This window comes from Cryphonectria parasitica (assembly GCF_011745365.1).
Source record: "Cryphonectria parasitica EP155 unplaced genomic scaffold M406scaffold_5, whole genome shotgun sequence".
In the NCBI taxonomy this organism is placed as follows: Eukaryota; Fungi; Ascomycota; class Sordariomycetes; order Diaporthales; family Cryphonectriaceae; genus Cryphonectria; species Cryphonectria parasitica.
The window spans coordinates 2,736,238-2,749,139 of record NW_024468913.1 but is presented as its reverse complement, the minus strand read 5'-3'; the positions used below and the strand labels follow the sequence as shown (position 1 = coordinate 2,749,139).

Here is a 12,902-nt window from a genome sequence, read left to right as displayed (position 1 = left end):
CACTAGCTTTTTTGGGGGAGAGGGGGGGGGGGGATGGTTTGGGTGTCCGCAAGGACCACTAAGCCACTGGAGGGGAGAGACATCACCTGGATACAGGCGCCACAGGTCCCCTCCCTCTTCTTCGCACTGTCCCACCACATTCTTCTCCAGAAAAGGCATGCATACTACGTAGTAGCGAGCCAACCGCTTGTCCCCTACGTAACACCAACTAAAGTGCTCGTCCAACCACCAACCCGTCACCTCCCCCAAGATGTAGGTGAGGAGCACCGAGGAAGGACCGGCTGCAGGTGACTGCTCCCAGTTGTCTTCGGTCATAGGGCTGGGTAGTCTTTCTGTGTGTGTCGAGCTGGAAAATCCGCTGTGCTTCGGTTGCACTGAAGGAGTCGGAGGAGGGAAAGGGCGCACACGTGCGCTTGGGATGGCGTGTCACAGCGTGTGTCTGTTCTTGTCTTCCGTTCTACCAGCCTTGCCACGCAACGCAGGCTCTGCGCGTTGGAAGTGTGGTGTCATGCAAAGCGCCGCCGCCGCCGCCGCCGCCGCCGCCGCCACTACCACCACCATCACTGGATTCAGTGGTAATATGCGAGAAGGGTGTCGTGTCACGGCAGCTGGGAGGGGGGAGATTGCTAAATAAAAATAGTAGTAGTGTGTGGTTTGAGTGGCTCTCGAGAATCATGCTTCTTTCGACTGGTATGGCTCGTATTTCACTGCCTCCGCCAAGAGAAGCCTTGTCGGACCAATCTCCTCGCGACGGAATTATTTCTTCTTGGCCATTCTTCAAGCCGTTACAAAATAAAATAAAAATCACCATTCCGTCATGGGACACTTCAACCTGTGAGAAGACGTCTACATTATAAAGAACACATTCCAGCCCGCTCTCATAAACTACACATGATCGGACGAGCATAGCAGTCTGCACAAAACTCAGAAACGAGATACTTTGCGCAGCTTTGTGACAAGTCATACATGACAGCAGAAGGTTTTAAACCCCATGAGACATCCGGCAGTGGCTTTATTGGAAGCTATTCCGGAGGAGATTCTATAAATCGACCGCATTGCCGCTCTGAAATTGGAAACATGGAGCGCACACACAATAATAAGGCCTCTATTGCAAGTTGAAGTATCGCGCGCAGAGTGTGCGAGACAATGTTGAAGATTCACTCGTGTGCTTGCACAGCCCGGGCAGTATGTCCTTCTGAGGCAGACGTAATGTGACTCTAGGTGACGAATACTATTGCGAACCTCAACATCGACCTCCCTCGCTAGTGTCTCACTGACAGCTTATACTTGTTATTAAGATATGAAGAAACAGTTTTGGTTGCAGCATGGTATTCCGTACCTCTATCCTATCTCTCCCATCGCGAGGCATGCATGACTGGCTCTGTGTGTCAACTCAAGCCCAGACCAAAAAAAAAAAAAAAAAAAAAAAAAAAGATTAACGCCGCGCCCGCTAATAGCCAACGCACGTAATCCATCTACTGCTCCTCCTGAACAGTCCTTTTCAAACCCTCCACAAAAGCCTCGACCGCCTCGCCGCCACCAAGCGGCACTGCGCTACCCCTGATAAGCCCTGCGTTTTCGACCTTTACCCCCAGGCCTTCGGCAATGCTCGGCAGGCCGCCTTCCCGCAGCGCATTTGTCAGGCTTGCCAGAGCCTGTTGGAACATAGGCGCGCGCAGTACCTTCTGGATGAGACTCCTCTTCTGCTCAAGGCTCATGCGGCTCAACGCGTCCTTGCTGGCCTCTGCACCGGGCTCGAGCTCGACCGCATCGCCCCACGAAGAGGCGGACTGCTGCCAAAGCACGAATATCGTGGGAGGGAGATGTTTGATCAGTTTAAGGCAAAAGTCGTCGTCGGCGGACGCAAGCAGAGGGACGGTGGCTGAGGTGTCAAGGAGATCGTTGAGCGTCGGGTAGAGCTTGCCCTGGGCGGACTGCTGTGGCATGCCGCCTTGGCCTCCCTGCAGAGAGGCAAGGAAGTTTCGTACTGCCGCTTGTGCATCATCGGGCATGGCGCTTGCTCTGTAAGGCATGTTAGCAGATGGTTACTTGAGCGTGTCGGATTTATGGGTTGAAAAGAAAGAAAAAAATGGGAAAAGGGGGATAATGAACTCGCAGATGGGAGATTTCTGCTGATGTATCTGTGTCCGTCAAGTCCATTCTTTCATCATGAATCATTACTAAATGTACATGACCAATAATACGCCCTTCCCCAATGCCATGTCTCGATTCTTCTTTTGGTCAGCCTTGCGGCTTGTCCTTCAAGATGGCCATGCCAGGTGGCGTTTTCTTTTCCCCCATGAATGCACCTTTGGTATATGGCTCTGCAGGACTGGTCTTATGGAGGTTTCATTCCAGATAATCGTGAGGTAGGCAGTCTTTGAAGAGGAGATGAAACCTACGCTCTTGCACCATCCGCACCGCCCTCCCTGGACTCCTCGCCCTCTTCTCTGACATCACCGCCGGTAGCATCCGCACCGGCACCACCGCTACCAGGCTCGTTTTGCTCAGCACCGTGGCCCGTGGCATCCTCCATGGCCTCATCGCCGTCTGTATCCCTACCGCCTGAGCCACCGCCCGAGTTACGCACTGAGGCCAGCTCTGCGTTGACGTCAACCTCCTCGCCCTGCAGCATCCTGTTCACGATATCGCCTATCTTGCGATCGCGAGGGCTCAGCCAGGTTGGGTCGCCGCTGGGGTGCTGGGGGTGTGACTGCAGCCAGAATAGGTGGCGCGTAGATGAGGACTCGAACTTGAGGACGAAAACGCGGCCTTGGGTCTTGGCGGTCGCAGGAGACGATGACGAGGGCTCGACAGGTACAAAGGTGCCGTCGGTAGGAATCATGGTCAGATCGAGCTCGGGCTGGTCGGCTGGAACGCTGCGCTCGCGCCAGCAGAAGTGCAGTAGATCTTCAAACGGAAGTCAGCGGGTGATGTAACACTTAAATAGGAGCTGATACGCTGAATTCGTACCATCATCGGAGCCTTGGTAGAGGTAGATGTAGCCGGGTCGTGGCGATGGCTTCACCTTGTATGGTTTGGCAGCTTGCTAGTTTGGTTGGTTAGCATGTGAAGACGAACGGGGTATCTAGTTGGAAGAGGGGTCAGGAACTCACGTCGACATCGCAGATTCCGGCCTTGAAGGTGAGTATGGGATGGATGGACATCGTGAAAAAAGATAACGGAAAGTCAGTCGTAGTACAAGGAGTGTGTCGTCAGTTGTTGAAATAAAATGGCAATGGAAAAAGGGATACGTATGGCTGGTAGGTTGGGTACGTTGAGAAGGTATAACTGATAGAAGCTCTAAGTATGAAGCTCCGTTGGCGGGTAACTTTAAGCTCTAGAGCGAGGCAGGCAACAAGTAGGCTGCTCTGTCCCTGACGTGTTGCCGACAGGGATCTGGTCTTTGAATGCTGCCGGCTGAGAACTCTCTTTCCCAGATGGCGCCAGCTGGCAGCTCCGAGCCTGACTAAGCCTGCAGAAGTCCCGCAGCGTTTCCTCTTTTTTTCTCTCTCTCACGCTACCGTTCTCTCTCCCGCAATTCCGCCCAGAAATATCACGTGCACCTCTCAACCCAACCCACATCCAATTTTCAGTTCACTCGGACCGGGTAGTCATTTTCTAAGCGGTATTGCCCGCCACTTCAATCAAGCAACGACAACCCACCACCAAACGAACTTGTTCGTACTTTTCCATTCTTCTCTTCTCCCTAGCCGACGTTTACATCCAACTGACCCTCTTTTTTCACCATCCAGCACCAAAATGTCGGCCAAGGTTGAGACCAAGAAGTTCGGCAAGGGCACTCGGTCGGTCCCTCACCACTCCGAGAAGGCTCAGAAGTGGTACCCTGCTGAGGATGATTCCCAGCCTCGCAAGGTACGTTCGACGATGTGCACACGAGTCTCCGATTTTCCGTTGGCAGTGGAGAAAGATGGAACTTTGAGGCGAGCGGCACCGTCGAGCAAGAGACGGGCGCATCAGCATGGTCGGGATACCATCAGATGTGAATGATCTGGTGGAGGGTCAAGTGACTCAAACACGACGATGCGCGAGGACCTCACGATTGGATTTCGACAGAAAAAGCGACAATTGGCATACATGTGCGACAACGAACACGAGACGCGACAAAGAGGAGGGAGTTGGACCTGGATTTGTGGATGCACCAAGCAACTCGAGAATGCGACAGGCAAACTGACATTGATTATCACAAATAGGTCCGCAAGGCCGTCCGCCCCTGGCAGCCACGCAAGACTCTGCAGCCCGGTACCGTCCTGATCTTGCTCGCGGGCCGCTTCCGTGGCAAGCGCGTCGTCCTCCTCAAGAATCTCGACCAGGGCGTCCTCCTCGTCACCGGCCCCTTCAAGATCAACGGCGTTCCCCTGCGAAGGGTCAACTCCCGCTACGTCATCGCCACCTCCCAGAAGATCGACCTCGCCGGTGTCGACACCAAGAAGATTGACGAGGTTGCCGAGCCCAAGTACTTCGTTGGCGAGAAGTCCAAGGAGAAGGCTGGCGAGGAGGCTTTCTTCAAGCAGGGAGAGAAGCCACAGGTACGAACGAACCCCGAACGTAATCACGAGCACGAGCATACGGGCAAGGGTGGTGCCTGGCCCTTGGGCTACGGTTCACATCAGACGAGGACACATGTGCAAAGAAGACAAGGAGCTGACAAGTCTACGTGTACAGAAGAAGCAGGTCTCCTCTACCCGGGCAGAGGACCAGAAGGCGATCGACAAGGCCCTCCTGGCCAACATCAAGAAGGTGGAGTTCCTGGCCAGCTACCTGGCCTCTACCTTCAGCCTCCGCAAGGGCGACAAGCCCCACGAGATGAAGTGGTAAATCTTCTGCTCCCGCGAGGGCGCGATGATGACTGGATGGTCAATCTTGGTCCATGGGGGGAACGGCGGAGGAGGCGTACGAGACGACAGACGGAAAACTTCTCTCACTTCGGGCAGACAAAAAGAAGAATGAAACTTTTTGCTTTTGGGAGGGGTTACAAGAGCGGCACTCGAGAGGCTCTCGGAAATTAGGGACGGCTTGGCCAATTGCATCTTCACGTTTGCGGCGTCTGTAATGAGGGAATCTTGCACCAGTGATCATGAAAAACAAAGAAGAAAAACCAAAGATGGTCAACCGATGTTCCAGGGTCCAGTTGTTCTTGAGAACCGCGGTACAGAACAGGCAGCAGGCCAGTGAACAAATAAGCAATATGGCGGATAAAAAGGTCAAGCAGATTTCTAAATACCGCCGTGGAGATAATCCCGCCCACCAGCCATGTTCTGGCGCAATAGTGTTGCGTGCCGAAAGACGATCAGCCCCCAATGTAGGTCGTTTTTTCTCATGCTGTGCTCCGGAGATACCATAGGATCTGCACTTTCACTGCCACCTCCATTTCTGGCTTGCCGCGGGTAGCTACGTCTTAAGTCTCGGCATCATGAGCCATCAGACTGAGAAACAGGACCATGCACAATTCAAGTATTTGTATCGATCATCGAGGGGGTATTCAGCCACTTGTGTAGACTGGTGAAGATGTGTGACTTAAATTCTTCTATTCGCATCGCTGCGCATGCTTGCCGACCGGAACGGAGACTTGCTAGCGGCCTTTTTTTTTTTTTTTTTTTTTTTTTTTTTGAAAGCAGGTGGTGGTCTGTCTGCGGATGATGGTAATCAAGAATGTAGACTAGACATCATAGCAGAGCGCGGGATTTCACTTCAAAGCCCGATGTCCTAAGTTTGCCTTCCTATACGTCCCTTTCCACCCAGCTCTGGATCATGCCTTCGAGCGTTGGCTCGTACTGCTTGCAAGTGACCTTGCCAGAGCTCTCATCCAGATACGTGTTGGCCTGGACGAAGACCTTGCGAGGCTGCGCGTTGGCCACAACAACCTGGCGCACCTTGGTGCCCCAGTACTCGAGACCAACTCCCGACATCTCCTCGCCGAAGAACTTGGTGCCAGTCTCGACGTCTGCGGTTGACTTGTAGATGTGTATCTTCTGGAGGAAATCGCCGACGGCTGCCAAAGAGATGTGAGTATACGATCATGATATCGCGGGATGGGATCCTGTGGCCTGTTACGGCAGAATGCGGTACTAACCTTTGCGACCTTTAGTCAGGATCAAGCTTCGATTCAACTTAATCTTCAGATCTGACAGATCGTCGGCGGAATATTCCAGCTTGCAGAAGTCCTCACCAGCCTGCAGGAAGCACTTCAGGATGGCGAAGCGCGCCTGACAGTGAGGCTGCCCCCATCTCTGGCTCTTGGGGTCCCAGAACTCCAGGGCCGCGAGACCAGCGCGGGCCATGCTCAAGTATGCAGTGTAGAGCACATCACCCGCCTCGCCATCGATCTTGTCTGTGCCGTCACCGAAGCCAAAGATCTTGAGCACGGGGAACTCGCAAGCCAGGTACATGGACACCAGTTCAGCGCGGCATTCCTCATAGGCACCTGCCAGACCGCCAAAGACGCCGCCCCAGGTCTGTCCCGGCTTGTACCAGGTGGTGACGGGCTTGTTAGTCAGGGGGCTGATGGGCGGGTTCGCGTGGTCGAAGTTGAACACTCCCGGTGAGGTTTCTTGCAGCAACTTTCCGCATCCGTGCCCTGTGAGCCTATTGACGCATTCAGGAGTTAGTCCTTGTACCTGAGCCGTGAAGTATGGTCTAAGGTCTATCCTTTGCATCCCACAGACTATGCATCCTGGGAATGAAGACCTTGACCGAATTAATAAACCAGATTCCGAGGAATACGTACTCATGGAGACCGACCTGTACTTCAAAAGCAGGGTCTCGATATTTCTTGTACACCTCAAGGTCCTCTTCCTTAATGAATGGGATCTTCTCATTCGGAGCCTTAGCACCAAGGACATTGCCGAGGGAGACGTTCTTGAACCCGTCCGATTGCCGAATGTCATCGTACTACGTTAATGTCGTCAGCAATCGGTTCAGCACACAATCAGCCTCCATCAACTTGTGCGGGAAGGAGGGGGAAGGATGTGGGTAGTCGACGTCTTTCAGGGGCAAACTCGTTGGCTGAATACATGGCTTAACATAGCTAAGAGGGGCAGAGATGTGATAGTTGTGTGACTCTGAAGTGCTTACGTTTGGAATGTTGATACCCGCCGGGATGCCAGAGCCTGCAAACGAAAGGACTTCAAGGGATGTAAAGTCGGGGGCCATGAACTTGTCCTTCTCGAAGTCGGAACTCCACGGCAAAAGGGGGATCAACTTCGAGGAGGACGATACGAGCTCGCCGAACGCGCGTGTCCGTTCCTTGTTCACCATGGCCGCAAAACCCTCCCACTCGCCCCGGACACCAGCCGGGTCTCTGTACGTCTCGATGAAGCCGATGTTGCACTCCACATCCGGACCCTTGTCTGCGATCCAATGCCGCTGGCTGTCCTTGAAGGCCAGGAGCGAACCGCTGTCAAAAGACTTGGCGTACTCAGTGTGCATCTTCTGCTGGGTCTCGTTGTCGGCATTATCTGCAGCCTTCGCGATGTAGGCGGCGGCGGCGGCCATCTCCTTGGCGTGGTCACCGTACACCAGCTTGACCGTCTTGCCGGCCAAGACACCGTCATCGGCCTTGAATTCGGTCTCCTTTCCGATATCACCACCCTCGCTCGGGACGCTCGTCTGAGCAGAGGCGATGAGTATCTCAAAGACCCCATCCTTGGTCTTTCTCAGCCGGGTGTTCTCCGGTAACAGACCCTTGCTCGCCATCCACTTGGCTATGCCATCCACCTCAGCCTTGGTCACGTCGGGGGAGTCGACATAGTAGGTAGTCATGTGGCCCTCGTCCGGGTAGCCAAGGTGCATGAGACCTGGGCTGGAGCAGGCGAAAATACCTCCCTTGGTGGCCTTGTAGAACTTCTCAGCCTCGGGAGACGTAGCGGCCAGCTTCTCGACATCGCTCTCCTGGCAGCGGGGGATGAACTTGGAGTCGCCAAAGCTCTTGTAATTCCCAGTGTTTCCTAAGAAAGCACCAGCGTACTGCAAAAAGAAGGTGACAGCCTCCTCGGTGACGCCAGCCTTCTGGCCGAGGGCCTTCCAGTCGCCATCGCAGCTCTTGTGGAGGGCGAGGATGAAATCAAAAATAGGCTCAGATTCCGGAGACACCTGTCTCATCTGGATGCGAGACCCTGCGAACGAGGATCTATGCCAATGGCGTTCAGTGAGAGGTCGCAACAAGAGACACCAGATGAAGACCGTGACCGCGACTCACTTGGAGATGTAGTGGGCATAGCGCTTCTGCTTGTCCGTCAGGGCATCAAAGTGCTTTGCGATCTCGAGCCTCACGACGCTTGGAGGGGAGTCAGCCAGGTAAGACTTGAGCTCTTGGGCGTCCATATTGATGTGTCGTCGACCTGAAATGGTTAAGGCGGAAGGAGGCACACGCGGGGCAGGTCTGAGGGGGAAAGGAGAAGAGACAAAGACCGAGTAAGGTACAGTTGGAGACCTCGAGACAAGTCCACGGGCTGTTGTCGTCAGCGAGGCGGGGAGACGATACATTTATAGAAAGATCGAACCCTCCTTCCTTCGTGCAAGAACTTTGTCCAATTGGATTACCCTGTGATTATGGCCCAAGGTTTCCCCTCCTTGGAGTCTCACTAATGCAGCACAAGGCTCAAACCAGTTCAGCGTCACGAGCGTCAAGTTCAGTGGTCGAGGTGCCTGTGTCTGCCCGCCTTGGAAAGCTTAGACAGGCAGGTGGCGCGGGGTTCCTTCAGTCAGGGTCCGCCTGTTAGGGGTCTACCCGCTTCTAGCCGGAGAGGGACAGCGACTACCAGTTATGACTTTGCGGTTGGCCTTTTTGACTCTTCTTTCTTCTTGGGCAGCCTATGAGTGGATCCAAAATGCGGCAAGAGAAAGAGACAGGACTTTCAAAACAATTAACACTTTCATGCTTATGAAAGAACATCAAGAATCGAACAGGGAGAGTTTGCAGTCAAGTGAAGAGGCTGAGGCCAAAGTACAACACTATCAGATTCAGGGCTTATCGCCCTGAAGAGGCGTAAGACAAGCTGCCCCAAACGCTGCAGCCGACGCCTGACGCACTGCTGTGACAGGGGTTAATGCCACCCCAGATCGCCCATTATTGGAGGGGCAGTTGAGGCTCGTGCTTGTGGTCGGTGAAGCTAACGACAACATCGCCAAGTTGCCCTCTTCATACAACTCAAAGTGCTATTCCCCTTACAGACAATTCGACATCTCAAGAACCTCAGATCACTTCAAGACGTATACGTCCCCTCCAACCCCTTCTCCCTCCCTCCCAAATCGAGTCTCCTGCATACACAATCACAGGATGGCTTCCGCCGATCCCTTCGACTCGGCACTGTAAGCTTCCTCCGACTGTATCTGCTTAACAACGAGGGGCTACAAGCTAACAGCCTCCTTCTTCCTACCCCAGCGACCTCCTCCGCCGTCTCAATCCCAAGCACACCCAGCGCAACCTCGACTACATCATCCGCCTCGCCCCCGACCTGACAGAGGACCTCCTGTCGTCCGTCGACCAGCCCCTCGTCGTGAAGCGCTGCAAGCAGTCCGGCCGCGACTACCTGCTCTGCGATTACAACCGTGACGGCGACTCGTACCGGTCGCCATGGTCCAACCAGTTCGACCCACCGCTGGATGAGAGCGGCCCGGGCGGTGTAGGCGCGGGAGGCAATGATGGTGCGGGCGAGGGGGCGGTTCCTGGTGAGCGGGTTAGGAAGATGGAGATCAAGGCCAACGAGGCCTTTGATATCTACCGCGAGTTGTACTATGAAGGGGGCGTGTCATCGGTGTACCTGTGGAACCTCGACGATGGCTTCGCAGGCGTTGTCTTGCTGAAGAAATGTGAGTAAACATTGACGATGATGACAATGGGTTGCAAAAGGTCGTGGATCAGAATTTAACTGACACATGGATCTCCAACCCAAAAATAGCCTCCCCCTCCGGTGGCAGCAGCTCTGGCGTCTGGGACTCGATCCATGTGTTCGAGGCCAGCGAGCGGGGACGCACGACCAACTACAGGATGACCTCGACGGTGATGCTGTCGCTGGCGGCAGCGGGATCCGCAACATCAACGCTCGGCGAGATGGACCTGAGCGGAAACATGACGCGCCAGATCGAGCAGGAGCTGCCCGTCGACACGGATGAGAGCCACATCGCCAACATCGGCCGTCTGGTCGAGGACATGGAGCTCAAGATGCGGAACCTGCTGCAGGAGGTGTACTTCGGCAAGGCCAAGGATGTCGTGGGCGACCTGCGGAGCGTGGGCAGCTTGAGTGAGGGCCAGAGGGACCGGGACGCGCAGAGGGAGATCATCGGGAGTATGCGGAGGTAGTAGTTGAGCGTCGGTCTAGGAGCGGGCACCTTTGGCACCTTTTATGCCAGATCTACCCTTCTGCCTTCACCAGTCACTTCTAAACAGCGTCTGTTCAAGTGGTTGCGTGCCCTTAGTTGGCGGCCTATGCCAGATTAAGAGTATAGAACACATACTGAACTGTGTCATGAGGCCATTACACAAAGATGAATAATATGTATTGGCTCTCATGACTTATGGCAGTCTCAAGAGGTAAATATCCTCGTCTGACTTTTGTTCTTTTATATATATATATATCCCTTCTTTCATCTGATGTCCGCCAACAGAGTTTACCCTCGGCGAAAGTCGTCCAGGTAAGTCAACCAGGAGCGGCATTGGAGACTACGTACGTGTTTACTACAAGCGCAAAGTGGCCCAATGCCGTGCCTGTCATGTCACAATGAATGGAAAGCCACAATGCCTGGTAGCCCAATTCTCATATGCATTGTATCCAGCCGCGAGACGTTCTTGGAACTTAGGTTATCTAGTCGAGGATATTCATTAGGATAAGGGTGATGGAACACTGATGTCGCCGCAGGATCAGATGCAAACGACTATACAACTCGCAGCCAAGAGAAACAAGACGACTGCCTACCTCGAGCTGAAAGTGTAATAAGCCAGCGCATAATATGCACGTCGCCTTCTTCCCAATGCGGCAGCGGGCTTTCTGTCCCGAGCGCGGCCGATAGCTGAACCCTCAGCGCCCTTGTGCTGCCCACCCACTCAATGCTGACGAACTCGACGGACCGAAAACGCCGCCAAAAGTCTCCTCAGATGTGAGTTAGCCGTCTTAGTTCCAGGGGCCAACCTCCAAAGAGGGGAAGGGGAAAAAAGTCTAAGCCTCGTTCTCGTCTCGCCTCGCGCTGTCGTCGTGCTGCAGCGACTTCATAAGCGACCTCGAACTCTAGACACTCCATTTGTGGAGACGAGGCGGTTCCTTGAGGCTGGCGGCGAAAAGGCGAGGACCCTGAGCTAGACTGGTATGCCTTCTCTTTGGGGCGGTTCCGTTGAAGCTTCCCCCCCTCCCCCCCTCTCTTCTCTCCCGGGGCGTGCTGTGGCGGATTTCATCTGCGGTCATTGATACATGCGATGGAGGGTCAGTCGTTGCATCAACCGACGTCTTGAGGATTCAACCACAACGGTAAGCATGCAAAACCCCATGAAAAGGAGCAATATGTCCGCCACCCAAAGTCAAATATCCACTGCGACACTAAGGAAACATAGTGGTCGCTGGGACACGAAAACAGCGTAGTGCCCATTGGCACATCAAAGGACTCGTCAAGACTTGCCCATCTGACAAGCTGACAAGATACATCATTTTTCGGCTGTGACTGGTAGATTGCGATATATGACCAGCCCGTAAGAAGGCGAATCCTTGGGGCCAACCTCTAGGACTATTGTCCAGGGTTTTTCTTCTTGTTTCCTTCCACGTCGGCTCGGACAAACGCTATTGTTCACAAAGCATAGCAGCGGTTTCTAAGAGCCCAGCGCTCAGAGGCCCAACCAGACTTGCCGAACCACGGTGCTGCAAGGTCGCACTCATTACGATATGTGCAGCACGCATGGCCCCTCAGAACCGTGGCTCAAGCTTGGCTGACGAGTCATGGATTTAACGGCCTGACATGCCTTTGCCTGTGTGTGCGCGTGTGAAAAGAAGTAGAAAGTGCTGGTTTGTCTGCCTTGGGATGCACGATTGCGCTTCAAGCTCGTATGATTCGCCCACGTTTCTCTCTCGCATGTAAGATCTCGGTTGCCTTGCGCGTCCTCGGTGAACCCGTGTAAATTCAGCAGCCAAGGCATCAAGGCGTTCTAAGCGTGGACGGCTTTCCCAGCCGCTAGCCCATGTTCGCAGACCACGGAGGAGACCGCCATAGTTGTCGTGGCTGATCAGTCACGAAAGCCATCATGACAAGTGTCAGTGGCCCGGGAATTTTGTTCGCTGGGCGGTGGTGGGCCTCTGGACACGTCGTCCTCCTTTAGGATCAGAGCGATCCGCGGAACACAGTGAGACCCTGCGAAATTCTCAACCATGCATGCAAAATTAGACGGGGCCGGGACAAAATGCAGAAGGAGGGGGACGAGATGATCGTCTCGTGTTTGGCCGAGAGAAACTATTTGATGTTGGAGTCGTTGTCGCATAGGCGCCTACCCGATGGAGGCGTCTACTGCAGACTCCTGCATGGGGGAAATTGGACGGTGGACGAACCAACCACCTGCAGAGCCAACCTTGAATTTTTTTTTTTTTCGGTCAGAATTTGATTCTCGGCCTTGTTGGGATCCAGCGTGAGGCGTATATTGTAGGGCGAGACAGTTGCCTGTTTGCGAATGTGGGATGTCGTTTGCCTGTCTTTTGTTTCTTTCTTGGATGGTTGTCGTCGTCACGATGCATGTTGTTGGAAGTCCCGGTCGGTGCTCCCGCCGAAGGGTTCCGTTACAGCAGGTGTTCAAAACTTGCGGCATCTGCCGTATCATCAGAGCTATGGCCCCCAGCTGGAAATTATCCTACCAGAACAATTCCTGATCATCAATCTCTGTTGATCCTGTTTCAGGTAATTGTGTAGCG

General features: G+C 54.0%; 4 protein-coding genes across 4 annotated transcripts; 2 read left to right on the top strand and 2 right to left on the bottom strand.

Annotated features, from left to right (window-relative positions):
- Positions 1–2,505: 2,505 nt before the first annotated feature.
- Positions 2,506–3,286, bottom strand: M406DRAFT_322745 (uncharacterized protein; the record flags this gene model as incomplete). The annotated part of the gene is made up of 3 exons (XM_040919686.1): positions 3,117–3,286; positions 2,974–3,049; positions 2,506–2,910 (listed from the first exon to the last, which is right to left on the bottom strand). Coding segments are annotated over exons 1-3 (530 nt in total), but the record flags the coding sequence as incomplete, so codon positions are not given.
- A 288-nt stretch (positions 3,287–3,574) lies between these two features.
- Positions 3,575–5,270, top strand: M406DRAFT_356676 (uncharacterized protein). Its single transcript, XM_040923502.1, has 4 exons — positions 3,575–3,680; positions 3,756–3,876; positions 4,215–4,550; positions 4,687–5,270. The coding sequence occupies exons 2-4, from the start codon at positions 3,763–3,765 to the stop codon at positions 4,837–4,839; spliced, it is 603 nt and encodes a 200-aa protein (XP_040775776.1). The 5' UTR covers positions 3,575–3,680; positions 3,756–3,762; the 3' UTR covers positions 4,840–5,270.
- A 247-nt stretch (positions 5,271–5,517) lies between these two features.
- Positions 5,518–8,410, bottom strand: M406DRAFT_346721 (putative dipeptidylpeptidase III). Its single transcript, XM_040922218.1, has 5 exons — positions 8,219–8,410; positions 7,096–8,149; positions 6,749–6,912; positions 6,095–6,606; positions 5,518–6,013 (listed from the first exon to the last, which is right to left on the bottom strand). The coding sequence occupies exons 1-5, from the start codon at positions 8,341–8,343 to the stop codon at positions 5,742–5,744; spliced, it is 2,127 nt and encodes a 708-aa protein (XP_040775775.1). The 5' UTR covers positions 8,344–8,410; the 3' UTR covers positions 5,518–5,741.
- Positions 8,411–9,298: 888 nt separating this feature from the next.
- M406DRAFT_292004 (F-actin capping protein beta subunit) lies at positions 9,299–10,606 on the top strand (the record flags this gene model as incomplete). The annotated part of the gene is made up of 3 exons (XM_040919008.1): positions 9,299–9,330; positions 9,404–9,831; positions 9,921–10,606. The coding sequence occupies 3 exons, from the start codon at positions 9,299–9,301 to the stop codon at positions 10,319–10,321; spliced, it is 861 nt and encodes a 286-aa protein (XP_040775774.1). The 3' UTR covers positions 10,322–10,606.
- Between the last annotated feature and the right edge of the window lie 2,296 nt (positions 10,607–12,902).